We start from the raw sequence: 13,634 nt of genomic DNA on the forward strand, positions 1-13,634 counted from the left end.
AAGAGAGGGAGAAAAAGAAAACCAATTTAAAATACAGGTTAAAATGCAATTTAAAATGCAGCCTCATTTTAAAAGTAGCCGATAAATCAAGACCATAAGGGGAGGGAAACGTAAGGGTCAGACCGAGTCCAAACCAAAGGCCAGGCGGAACAGCTCTGTCTTGCAGGCCCTGCGGAAAGATGTCAAGTCCCGCAGGGCCCTGGTCTCTTGGGACAGAGTGTTCCACCAAGTCAGGGCCAGTAGTGAAAAGGCCCTGGCCCTAGTTGAGACCAATCTAACCACCTTGCAACCTGGGACCTCCAAAGTGTTGTCATTTGTGGACCTTAAGGTCCTCCGCAGGACAGACCAGGAGAGGCGGTCCCATAGGTACGAGGGTCCTAGGCTGTATAGGGCTTCAAAGGTCAAAACTAGGACCTTAAACCTGACCCTGTACTCCACCAGGAGCCAGTGCAGTTGATAAAGATGGCCCCTGGACATCTCTTCCATTCCACGATGTTACAATCACCCCGCCTGACTGCATGTGATCAGATTTATTGGCACACACGGCAAAATAAGCCATGAAAATAAGCCGGGACCACATAACACCAGTCCTGAGAGACCTACATTGGCAACCCCAGAGTCATCCACGACTGGACCTAATGGTCAGGGGTCCCTTTACCTTTACCTTACATATTCCCGCAGTGCAGGGGATTGGACTAGAAAGATCTACATTGGCTCCCAGTACGTTTCCGAGCACAATTCAAAGTGTTGGTGCTGACCTTTAAAGCCCTAAACGGCCTTGGCCCAGTAGACCTGAAGGAGCGTCTCCACCCCCATTGTTCTGCCCGGACACTGAGGTCCAGCGCCGAGGGCCTTCTGGCGGTTCCCTCAATGCGAGAAGTGAGGTTACAGGGAACCAGACAGAGGGCCTTCTCGGTGGTGGCACCCGCTCCCACCCTCCCTTCAGATATGAAGGAAATAAGCAGTTATCCTATCTTTAAAAGACATCTGAAGGCAGCCCTGTTTAGGGAAGTTTTTAATAACTGATGCTGCATTGTTTTTAACGTTTGAATGGGAGCCACCCAGAATGGCTGGGGAGACTCAGCCAGATGGGCAGGGTATAAATAATAAATTATTATTATTATTATTATTATTATTATTATTATTATTATTATATATGAAAAGAGGGAGAAAAAGCGGGGGGAGAGAGAAACAACACCCAAATCTCCATATTACATTTTATTATCAATAAAGAATACATATAAAAATAACAATCAGATTTATTGATAACCCAAGTCAGCTGTGTGCCAGAGCCAGACAGGCTGCCTGCCTTCAATTTGGGAGGGAGTTTCCAGAAGAAACAGCGATACAGCCCCTTTGCCCCCTTCCATCACCCCACCTCCTCCGTTTTCACAAAAGGACCCTGGCTGTCGGGCTGCATCACCCACAGGCCGCCCGCTGCGTCGGTGTGGCTGCGCTCGTGCAGTCTCAGGCTTCGCTGGCAGCGGAAGGCCTTGCCACAGACATGGCAGCAGGAGCGACCCTCTGGCCGCTCGCCCGAGTGCGCCGCCTGGTGCCGGAGCAGCCAGGAGCTGCACGCGAAGCTCTTGGCGCAGTCCTGGCACTGGTGGAGCTTCTCCCGGGCGTGGGAACGCAGGTGCTTGAGGAATCCGGCCTTTTGGGGGAAGCTGTTCCCGCAGCGCGCGCAGGAATAGGCCCTCTCCCCGCCGTGGGTGTTTTGGTGCACCGTCAGGTTGGTCATACGGGTGAAGCGCTTGTGGCATTGGGCGCACTGGTAGGGCTTCTCCCCGGTGTGCGTACGCCGGTGTTCCACCAGCGTCGAGAGGCGGCTGAAGCGCTTCTCGCACTCGCCGCAGGCGTAGGGTTTTTCCCCAGTGTGCGTCCGCTGGTGCTCCACCAGGGTCGAGAGGCGGCCGAAGCGCTTCTCGCACTCGGCGCAGCCGTAGGGCTTTTCCCCAGTGTGGGTGCGGTAGTGCGTGGTCAGCGTCGACTGGTGGACGAAGGCCTTCCCGCACTCGCGGCAGGAGAAAGGCCTCTCGCCCAGGTGGGAGCGGCGGTGCCGGGTGAAATTTTCCTTCCGGACGAAGGCGTGCCCGCAGTCGGCGCAGATGTAGGGCCGCTCGGGGGAACTCCGCTGGAGGTGAGGTCCATTCGGGGGGACAGGATCCCTCTCTGCCGCCCCAGGGAAGACTTGCTCGGTGAAACCCTGGGGTAATGCTTGACCCAGACCGTAGCTGGCGTTCACGTCCTGGTAGACATTCTCTTCCGATCTCTCTGCAAGAGTCCAGTGGGGCTCCAGCCCCTCAGGCGTCCCGCATTTTTGGTGCACCAGCCAGCTGTCCACTGCATCAACGATTTATTTTATTTTTTATTTGTGAACAAATAAAGAGAAAGAAGTGAGTGGGGGAGGGAAAATTGCTTGATATTGTAAATAGTTCAATAAGCACTGGTATTGTTGCAATGAATATACAATTACAGTGGTACCTTGGGTTACCGACGCTTCAGGTTACAGACTCCCCTAACCCAGAAATAGTACCTTGGGTTAAGAACTTTGCTTCAGGATGAGAACAGAAATTGCGCAGTGGCGGCAGCAGGAGGCCCCATTAGCTAAAGTGGTGCTTCAGGTTAAGAACAGTTTCAGGTTAAGAACAGACCTTCAGAATGAATTAAGTACGTAACCCGAGGTACCACTGTATCAACAAGCCATTATAATTTTACAAAAATGCATTCCAAGTATCGTTATACTGTGGTCACCATCTGAGACCCTTCTTCATGTGTCCTCCTCCACAAGAGGTCCAGAGGGTGGCAAACACACAGCTATTCGGCCTGACCTTTAATTTGAATTCAGCCTGATCTTTTATTCCCCTTCCTTCCCCCCTCTCTCCTCTTTTTATGAAGATCACCCTCTCCGAGACCCCACAGCTAATTCTCCCCTGGCCACCTCGCTGGCCCAAGTAGGACCAATTCAGCCAGCTAGCCCTGGGGATTATCTGAGTTTTTATTTTTGAATTTTATTGTTATTCATGTTTTTATACTGTATTTTATGTTGCTTTTATAATTAAGTGTTTTAAATTTGTTGTTAGCCGCCCTGAGCCCGGTTTTTGAACCGGGAAGGGCGGGATATAAATAAAAATTACTATGATTATGATTATACGATTCTATGACTTTAAGCCTTGGCAAACAAAGCAACATTTTGCTCCGGAGATGGCAGCTCGGCCTGATCCATGGCGCTTTACTTCACTGCAAAACTGCCTTGCATAATGGCAGGGGAGTTAAAGGTTTGGAGGAAGAGGAAATCAGTATTTGCCAGCTATGAATGCAAGGGATTAAGGCCTCTTGTGAGGGCAGAAGGATCTTTTACCTACTCCCCTGGACTGGAGAGATTAGGGATCTCCACCACAAAGGAGACACAGGCCAACATTCTTCCCCCAAACACCCCCCCTTCAAGGTCCCCCAATATATCCTCTGGAAGCATCTAAGAGCCTTTTTCATGGAGAAAGATCCTGCTGGGATGTTAATGCCAGACTCATTGGTCTCCAGAATAAAAGGCCTAACAGCTACCCATTTCTGGCTTTCAGATTTTTAAAAAGGGCCATTGATCACTCACCTGGGGCTATTTTGCTCCCCGGACTCTCCTCCTCTTCCTCCTTAGCCAAGGGCTCCTGCTCTTGTTTTACCTGCGAGGAGGAGGCAGCGTCCAGGATGGACTCAGGTGAGCCTGCAGAGGAGATGGGAGAAGAAGATGGGATTTCTTCCTTTCTTAAGATCTGTGAATTGTCATATTATTTATCAAATTTCTATAGGGCCCTTCATCTGTAGACCTCAGGGCCATTCACGAGAAAAAAATACAAGGTGAAAACTGAAAATACATACATCTTTATTGTCATTGTCCCATACAGAACAATGACATTGAGAAATCGACATAAGACATTCGAAAAACCCCTAAAAACTCTGAAACCCCATTTTAAAATACAACATACTCCTATAGAGACTCCTTATACTGCGTTTAAAACCAGAATTGCATTTGGGTAGAAACGTAATAAGACATACATAATAAAAACAAGAACAAAAAACCCTTCATACAAACCAATAATCATCCCGCCCGCCCCCCCCCCAAAAGTGCTCTCATTGGAAGTGTGTTGCAGTGGTTGTGTCGGACTGGGACCTGGAAGAGACCTGGGTTCAAATCCCCACTGGGCCATGGAGCTTACTAATAATAATAATAATAATAATAATAATAATAAATTTTATTTATATCCCGGCCAGAGCCAGGCTCAGGGCGGCTAACACCCGTAAAATTACAGTAGAAACATAATAGGAAAAGAAAGGGGGGGAAACAATTTAAAATACAGGTTAAAATGCAATTTAAAATGCAGCCTCGTTTTAAAAGTAGCCCATGGATCAAAACCGTAAGGGGAGGGAAAACATAAGGGTCAGGCTGAGTCCAAACCAAAGGCCAGGCGGAACAGCTCCGTCTTGCAGGCCCTGCGGAAAGATGTCAAGTCCCGCAGGGCCCTGGTCTCTTGGGACAGAGCGTTCCACCAAGTCAGGGCCAGTACTGTAAAGGCCCTGGCCCTAGTTGAGACCAATCTAACCACCTTGCGACTTGGGACCTCCAAAGTGTTGTCATTTGTGGACCTTAAGGTCCTCCGCGAGGCAGACCAGGAGAGGCCTAGTCCAAAAGGACCTAATCCAAAAGATCACAGAACCGTAGATGTGAAAGGGACCCTAAGAGGCATCTAGTCCACCTAAACATTAGGAAGAACTTCCTGACAGTAAGAGCTGTTCGACAGTGGAATTTGCTGCCAAGGAGTTTGGTGGAGTCTCCTTCTTTGGAGGTCTTTAAGCAGAGGCTTGACAACCATATGTCAGGAGTGCTCTGATGGTGTTTCCTGCTTGGCAGGGGGTTGGACTCCATGGCCCTGGTGGTCTCTTCCAACTCTATGATTCTAGTCCAACCCTGCCCCCCAAACGCCAAGGAGCGGCTTGGAACAGTCACCTGGGACCAATGCTGGAGCCGTGCTTCTCTGATGGTTCCGCTGCTTCTGCAAAGGGTTCTCAGCCACACTGGCATCCCCGAGGTTCTCCCTGGAGTCTGCGTCCTGCTGTTCGCCAGGACCCAGGTCCTCCCCTCGTTCAATCCGGGACAGAATATCTGGTTTGGAGATTGCATAATCTGTTGGGGTTGGGATGAAAAAAAGAGACAAGGAACAGGACATCCTTAATTTACAGATTGGGATGAAAGGGCTGTTTTTAGGGGAATAGAAGGATATTTACTCATTTGTTTCGTAAAATTTATACAGGCCTGATTGCAAAAACAAAAAACTCCACCCCTCAATGCGGTCTGCAAAAAAATAAAACCATAAAAATCAAGAAACAGTACTTTAAAGGACTAAAACAGCATTGGAATGACCTCAACTTTCTAAGCATTGCTTATGTCTAAGCAATACAGCAGTACCTCTGGTTGCGAACGGAATCTGTTCCGGAGGCCCATTTGCAACCTGAGCATAACGCAACCCACGGGTCGCGATTCGCTGCTTCTGCGCATGTGCATGATGTCATTTTGTGTGTCTGCGCATGTGCAAGCGGCGAAACCCGGGTTACTTCTGGGTTTCGCCGCTCGCACATGCGCAGACGCGCAAAATGACATCACGCACATGCGCAGAAGCAGGACACAACCTGAATATGCTCAACCTGAAGCGAACGTAACATGAGGTATGACTGTATAGTGGTACCTCGGGATGCAAACGGGATCCGTTCCAGAGCACCGTTCGCATCTTGAATGGAACGTAAAATGTGACGGCGCGTCTGCGCGTGTCGCAATTCGCCACTTTCGCACATGCACGTAACGTCATTTTTAGCGTCTGCACATGAGTGAGTGGCGAAACCCGGAAGTAACGCGCTCCGTTATTTCCGGGTTGCCATGGAACGCAACCCGAAAGCGCTGAACCTGAAGCACATTCAACCCGAGGTATGACCGTGGTGTTCTTAGCAGATGCTGGAAAAGTTTGCAGTGAAGGTCCTGGCCCAGTATCAATCGGCAGGGAGTTCCAAAGTGTAGAGGCTGCCACACTGAGCGATCGAGTTCTTACCAATGTGGGAAATGGGCATTTTGTGGCACAAGTATCAGATTGGCCTAGGATTTAAATACGTGATGTTACAGAACAATATGTTTAAAGTTAAAATGAAAAGAAAAAAAGAGGTTAATTGACTAAGTAATTTTTAGGTGAAATTAGTTTTGGAAAACTGCTACAATGATATATATGGAAATTCAGCCAGGCGGATTCGAGGAAGTCACCCAACAATGTTAACAAAAATGGAATTATTACAGCTTGGATTTATGTTTGCTTGTTTGTTTGTGTTTCTTTTTGATGTTTTCTTTTATATGTTTGTTATAAATTTGGAAAATCAATAAAAAAAATTTGGAGGGAAAAACAAAGTGGTGGAGAATTTGGAGGCAGGCCAGGGTGAAGGCAGGGCCCAGAAGCCTCCTTTCTCCCGCCGGCTCTTACCGAGAGAGATCAAGTATTCGCAGTCCCCCTTCAGGACCTTCTTGTAGAGTTCCTTCTGCCAGTCCTCCATCTTCTCCCGCTCCTCCTGGGAAAAAGTGGCGCTGCCATCAAAGGTCACCTGCAAGGTGTCAGCCACAAAAGTTGGTGCCCCAGAGCACCCTGGGAAACGAATGATCCTAGGAGGGTAGTGCGGGGAGGGACCCCCAAGGGTCATCAAGCACAACCCCCTGCGATTGTTTTGTTATGTGGTATTTGTTATAATTGTGGAAAACATAATAATTTTTTTTAAAAAAAAATCCTGCTTTTACTAATAAAGAGTTAACTCCTACTTGCACAGTGTGATTTACTGCTGGCCGGCTCCTACCAGCGACTAACCCAAGGCCAGAGAGCCAGGGGAGCTCGCGTCTCCTCCCAGATCCAGCTTTCCATACACTGAACTGGTCCCATCAACCCATCCACAAAGTCCCCCAACACAATCTTGCTCTTCTTATCGTCCGGCAGGGTCCACCTACCTTGGGGGCCTCCCCGTTGACCCCGGGTGGGAGCCTCAGGATCCAGAAGTTCCGGTTCTTGAGCAGGTTCTCCAGGTTCTCCTGCCTCCTCCTGAGTAAGCCGTACTCCTGGATCAGGGTCCCCAGCACCGTCCACTTGCCCTCCAGCTGGTTCCCGATTTCCAGCTCTGTCTTCTCGCACTCAAAGATCTTCTTCTCCGCCGTCCCTGCCCTGCCCTCCAGGCTCAGCAGCCGAGATGTCAAAGCGTCCACTTTGCTCTCCATCGCCTGGACAGCGGCCACCAGAGTCCAGACAGACGCCTCCATCACCTGCCCCGCCGGACACTCGAGGGAAGATGGCGCGCCCTGCAATTCAGCCTCCCATTCCGGAGCCTGTTGGCAAGGACACAAGTTGTTGGTTTTTTTCACAAAAGGAACTCAGCTCTTTGTTTTGGCCGTTTCTGAAAACACTCCAAACATGTGGCGGGCACCAGGTTGGGGAAGACTGGCCTGCAACACCACCCTGAGTTCCTTTGAGAAAAAGTAGGATATAAATATTATAATACAAGGAATTATATTTAGGAAGGAGAAAATATCTGTGATATTTTAGTGTATTTCTGGTTTTTATGGAAGCCGCCCAGAGTGGCTGGGGAAACCCAGCCAGATGGGCGGGGTACAAATAATAAATTATTATTATTATTATTATTATTATTATTATTATTATTATTATTATCATCTTGGGGGTTCATCTTCTTTGGAGGGAACCAGGGATCTGTCACAGACATCCAGTGATCTACTGGTAGGTCACACTCTACCTGTCGGACATGCCTGTTATAATGGAATCACTGTGTTTGGGAAGGGGTCATGATAATAATAATAATAATTTCTTATTTATATCCCGCCCATTGGCTGGGTTTCCCCAGCCACTCTGGGCGGCTTCCAACAAAATATTAAAATACAGTAATGCATCAAACATTAAAAGCTTCCCTAAACAGGGCTGCTTTCAGATGTCTTCTAAGAGTCTGGTAGTTGTTCTTCTCTTTGACATCTGGTGGGAGGGTGTTCCACAGGGCGGGTGCCACCACCGAGAAGGCCCTCTGCCTGGTCCCCTGTAACTTGGCTTCTCGCAGGGATGGAACTGCCAGAAGGCCCTCGGAGCTGGACCTCAGCGTCCGGGCAGAACAATGGGAGTGGAGACGCTCCTTCAGGAATACTGGGCCGAGGCCATTTAGGGCTTGAAAGGTCAGCACTAACACTTTGAATTGTGCTCGGAAACGTACTGGGAGCCAATGTAGGGCTTTCAGGACTGGTGTTATATGGTCTCAGTGGCCACTCCCAGTCCCCAGTCTAGCTGCCGCATTCTGGATTAGTTGCAGTTTCCAGGTCACCTTCAAAGGTAGCCCCACATAGAGCACATGTAGTCCAAGCGGGAGATAACTAGAGCATGCACCACTCTTGTGAGACGGTCTGCAGGAAAGGAGGGTCTCATCTTGCATACCAGATGGAGCTGGTAGACAGCTGCCCTGGACACAGAACTGACCTGTGCCTCCATGGACAGCTGTGAGTCCAAAATGACTCCCAGGCTGCGCACCTGGTCCTTCAGGGGCACAGTTACCCCATTCAGGACCAGGGAGTCCTCCACACCCGCCCGCCTCCTGTCCCCCAAGAACAGTACTTCTGTCTTGCCAGGATTAAACCTCAATCTGTTAGCCACCATCCATCCTCCAACCGCCTCCAGGGACTCACACAGGACCTTCACTGCCTTCACTGGTTCTGATTTGAAAGAGAGGTAGAGATAGTACAATGCCCTGAGATGCAGGAATGTTTTAATAGTAATAAAAGATCCCACGACTTATCTGTTTCCGAAAGCAGCAAATGTCTCCATCCAGCACGGAGAGGGGAGAGGAAGCAGCCCGTTAAAGGAAGACCCTACTCCAGATTTAAACACCCCGTTCACACAGCACAGACTACCATTATACAAATCTATGGTGCGGCCGCATTTGGAGCAATTTGCACAGTTCCGATTACCTCGCCTCAAAAAGGATATTGCAGAGTTGGAAAGGTTCAAGAAAGGGCCAGATAAATGATCAAGGGGGTGGAGCGACTCCCCAGTGAGGAAAGGCTGCAGCGTTTGGGGGCTTCTTACTTTAGAGAAAAGGCAAGAAAGAGTTGAAATGATAGAAGTCTATAGAATTATGCCTGGCATCCCCCAAACTAACACCACCTATAACAGGAGTGTCTCAAATTGACTGCAGCCGACCTATAAAAAGGACTCCGTGAACTGAAAGCAGAAACACTGTGATGTACTTTTGTAATCCAAAAATTATTCAATAAAAGCAATTTTTAAAAATAAAATAAAATTGTGGATGGAATGGAGAACGTGGAATGGAGAAAAGCTTTTGTCGTCCCCCCCCTCTCTTGTTACACCAGAACTCAGGGGCACCCAAGGTTGGGAAATTCGGGACAGATAAAACAAAGTCGTCCTTGACGCAGCCCAGAGTTAAACTATGGAACTCCCTTCCACAAGAGGCAGTGATGGCCTTAAAAGAGAGTTGAGCAAATTCATGGAAAGGGGGCGATGTGTGGCTTCCAGCCACGATGGAGATGCTCTAACACTGTTCAGCCATTGCGAAAACAGGATGCAAGGTTGCTTTTCTTGAATGATTTTTGGATTACAAAAATAATTTTGGGTACCCCCAAAAAAATATTAAAAGTGTGCCACTTACTGTGACAACTTCATGGTGAGTACCAAGACCTTTTCCCCCTTAGAATAAAGCAATAATAATAATAATAATAATAATAATAATAATAATAATAATAAATCTCTGCCCTCTCCTTGCCCCTTAATAGATCACTGCTCCCCACTTGGTCCCTTTGCACCAAAGGTGCAAATGCCACAACCAGGGGCACGGGGAGGGCAGAGGCAGAGGCTGAGTTCCATTAAAGGAAGAGCCTGATTCCGAATTTAAGCACCCCGTTCACACAGCACGGGCTGCAAGCGCGCATCTCCACCCGCAGAATTCCGCCATCCCGCCTGCTAACAACCGACGTCGCCGTTCCCTTTCCCTTTTGCACCGAGAAGGAGGGGAGCAGAGCGGGGTAAAAGCGGGGTAAGTACCCCGGAGGGAGGGGGAAGCTCGTCCGGATCAGCCGGGCGCAAAGTGCATCCTCTTCCGCTGCAAAAAGAGCAGGATCCAGGAAGCCCAGAGGAGGAGCCGGAGAGATGCAAGGGCGCACGGGCTTGGGGACCGCGCGCTGCTCACCTGCGCGGGCGCCCACTGGGCCATGGCGCCTCCGAGGGTCCCGGCGAGGGATCCGTCCGGAGCTGAGGGCCGGCGCCGGGATCCGCAGCTCAGAGCATGTCGGGAGCAGCTTTGCAAAGCGGGGAGGCGGGGGGCAGACTAGGGAGGGGAACCGGCGTCACTCCGGAGCTGCACCGCCGCCTACGGGCCTGGGAGAGCATCGCCGCACAAAGCGCCGCGCGAAAAGGGAGCGAGCGCAAAGGGAGCTTCGCTTGCAGCCGCGGAGGATAGGAGCGGATCCTGCCCCTCGGAGGCTTTTTGGAGAGGGCACCCTCCAAAGAACGCGCGCCTAGCAGCGCTCCGTGGGAAAGCTGTTCCGCTTGCCAAGCGCGCGCGAGAGAGAGGAGCTCTCCTGCGCGCCTCTGGGGATGTGCAGAGTTCCTAGAATGGTAGAGCTGGAAGGGACCCCGGGGGTCGTCTACGTCAACCCCCTGCAATGCAGGAATCTCAACCAGATCATACGTGACAGGCAACCTTTGAAGAATCATAGAATTGCAGAGTTGCAAGGGTCACCCTTGATGTATGGAAGTGAGAGCTGGACCATAAAGAAGACTGATCGCTGAAGAATGGATGCTTTTGGATTCTGGTGCTGGAGGAGACTCTGGAGAGTCCCATGGACTGCAAGAAGATCAAACCTCTCCATTCTTAGGGAAATCAGCCTTAGGGACAGATCCTGAAGCTGAGGCTCCAATACTTTGGCCACCTCATGAGAAGAGAAGACTCCCTGGAGAAGACCCTGATGTTGGGAAAGATGGAGGGCACAAGGAGAAGGGGACGACAGAGGAAGAGATGGTGGGACAGTGTTCTCGAAGCTACCAGCATGAGTTTGACCAAACTGCGGGAGGCAGTGGAAGACAGGAGTGCCTGGCGTGCTCTAGTCCAGGGGGCCACAAAGAGGCGGACACAACTAAACGACTAAACAAGGGACACCCAAGTGTCATCTAGTCCACCCCCTGCAATGCGACAAATCTTTTTGCCCAACGTGGGACTCAAACCCACGACTTTGAGCATAGGAGCCAAGGTCCTTTCAGCCCCCCCCCCTAAAATATTTGAGGGGGCCAGGCTCCCACAAAGTTGATGGGCATTGCCAGTCAAATGGTGTATGTGTGTGTGATCAGCTATCTTGGCTAGTGGCAATCCATAGCCTTCTCTGTCATGAATTTGTCTAATCCTCTTTCAAAGTCATCCAAGTTGGTGGTCATCATTGCCTCTTGTGGGAGTGAGTTCCGTAGTTTAACAATGATTCAATAGCCTGTGGCCTTTTCAGTGTGTTGGTGGAATGGTAGCTATTTTTTCATTTGCTATGTATTTTGTGTTATCTTGTATTTTTATGTTGTGAACCACCCTGTGATCTTTGGAGGAAGAGTAGTATAAAATTAACTAACTGCAGTTACAGGTAGGTAGCCGTGTTAGTTTGCCGTAGTTGAAACAAAATAAAAAAATTCCTTCCCATAGCACCTTACAGACCAACTAAGTTTGTTATTGGTATGAGCTTTCGTGTGCAAACTTAGTTGGTCTCCATGGTGCTACTGGAAGGAATTTTTAAATTTTGTTTTAAGTAACTACAGTGGTACCTTGGTTCCCAAACGCCAAAAACCCATAAGTGTTCCGGTTTTTGAACGTTTTTTGGAAGGTGAACGTCCAATGTGGCTGTCGGCTATTGTTTCTGGGGCGCCTGCACCAATCAGAAGCTGCGCCTTGGTTTTCGAACATTTCAGAAGTCAAACAGACTTCTGGAACAGATCAAGTTTGGTGCTTTTGTTTCTGCTATTTATTTTGCGTTTTTGTTTTTAAGGCTTTTTCGGTTAATTTGTTTTTGTGACTGTGGGGAACCCAGTTCAGCTACTGATTGTGTGACTGCGGAAATGGATAAAAGCCCCCCAATCCAAACAATGACTATCATCAGTGCAGATTAGGGGGAAAATTTTTTTTTTTATCATCTACAATACTGTCTTATTTCTTTTATAGTACGGTACATTGATTATTGCTTTCATTTTATGGATCAATGGTCTCGTTAAGATAGTAAAATTCATGTTAAATTGCTGTTTTGGGGGTTGTTTTTAAAAGTATGGAACTGATTAATCCATTTTGCATTACTTTCTATGGGAAAGCTCGCCTTGTTTTTGGAACACTTTGGTTTTGGAACAGACTTCCGGAACAGATTAAGTTTGAGAACCAAGGTACCACTGTACTCTGCACTGCTTGAAGAAATTCTTTTTTATATAATTCCTGAATCTCCCAACATTCCAGTTCATTGGATAACCAGGAGTTCTAGTTATTGAGGGGGGACAGGACTTTTCAGTAGCCACTTTGTCAGGAATCATTTTATAAACTATAAATTTCTATCGTGTTGTCTCTTTCTCATCTTTTCCTCCAAACTAAAAAGTCCCAAGCGCTGCGTTATTTCCTCATAAGGGAGTCACCTGTTTCGCCCAGGGTAAAAATATGGGTTTCTTCTATCCTTCAATACCAATGCAGGATTTCCAAGTTATACAGAACTATTTTCTCCCTAGAAGTGGCTGGGTGTGTGGGGAGTGGAGCGGAGTTCTTTAAAACCTTAAAGCTTTCACTGCAAACGTTGCTTGGGCCAAGAAAGGTATTAGCACACAGCAGGATCAGCACAACTGGTTGGTTTTAATCCAACACAGAGAGACACTTTTATTGTCCAAAGCAAATCTGTGCAGTTTCCTCCACCTGAAGGGAAATGGCAGAAGTAAAAAATAAATGTCCAGTGTTTCTGAAGGGTCATTTCATGCCTGAACTCTGTGAGATTTCATTTTATTCTTAGTTCTTATACTTGGATGTTAATTTATCCGTGTTATTTCTTACTTTGAGACATTTTTGTATAAAAAGCAATGAATGAATACAGTAATAAAGGGTTCTGTTTGTCCCTGCACAAAATGCAGACTTCTCTGTTGTTGTTCGTATTATTTATTTCATTTCTATACCGCTTTGTATTTTTAAGGGGGGGAAATACATTAAAACCTCAAAGAAAACAATCCAGAAGAAAACACTACAGAAGGAAGTCAAATATAAAGTATACATCTAAAGCATACTTTAATTAACAGAAAACTGAAATATTATCTGAAAGGTTCCAAAATAAAAGTATTACAAAGGAATGCACATTTGACGCAGTGAAGTTAACAAAAAAATATCTTAAGGCGTTTCAAAGGAAAACATTATGAAAGGAAGTCAAATAGAAAATGCAGATTTAAAATAGCATTGTTAGCAAGAGCATAAAATGTTCTCACGTAGAACGTTTCTGCAGCTGTTTCTGCCCATCCTACACAATGGTGTTTCATGGCGGGCAGCAACTGTGGAAGCTCAGG

General features: G+C 47.9%; 1 protein-coding gene across 1 annotated transcript; it reads right to left on the reverse strand.

Annotated features, from left to right (window-relative positions):
• Positions 1–1,205: 1,205 nt before the first annotated feature.
• LOC307199146 (zinc finger protein 783-like) lies at positions 1,206–10,402 on the reverse strand. The gene is made up of 6 exons (XM_079946827.1): positions 10,267–10,402; positions 7,025–7,396; positions 6,513–6,630; positions 5,000–5,176; positions 3,608–3,718; positions 1,206–2,343 (listed from the first exon to the last, which is right to left on the reverse strand). The coding sequence occupies exons 1-6, from the start codon at positions 10,288–10,290 to the stop codon at positions 1,370–1,372; spliced, it is 1,776 nt and encodes a 591-aa protein (XP_079802953.1). The 5' UTR covers positions 10,291–10,402; the 3' UTR covers positions 1,206–1,369.
• Positions 10,403–13,634: the final 3,232 nt, after the last annotated feature.

Source organism: Podarcis cretensis (genome assembly GCF_951804945.1).
Source record: "Podarcis cretensis genome assembly, chromosome: 12".
In the NCBI taxonomy this organism is placed as follows: Eukaryota; Metazoa; Chordata; class Lepidosauria; order Squamata; family Lacertidae; genus Podarcis; species Podarcis cretensis.

What these genes read in the sequence shown, in the direction of transcription:
- LOC307199146 (XM_079946827.1), bottom strand. Translation starts at nt 10,290, where the DNA reads ATGGCCCAGTGGGCGCCCGCGCAG. An exon ending in CCCAGTGGGCGCCCGCGCAG is followed by an intron (nt 7,397 to 10,266) that starts GTGAGCAGCGCG and finishes CCTTGCCAACAG; the next exon opens with GCTCCGGAATGGGAGGCTGA. An exon ending in GGGGAGCAAAATAGCCCCAG is followed by an intron (nt 2,344 to 3,607) that starts GTGAGTGATCAA and finishes TCGTTGATGCAG; the next exon opens with TGGACAGCTGGCTGGTGCAC.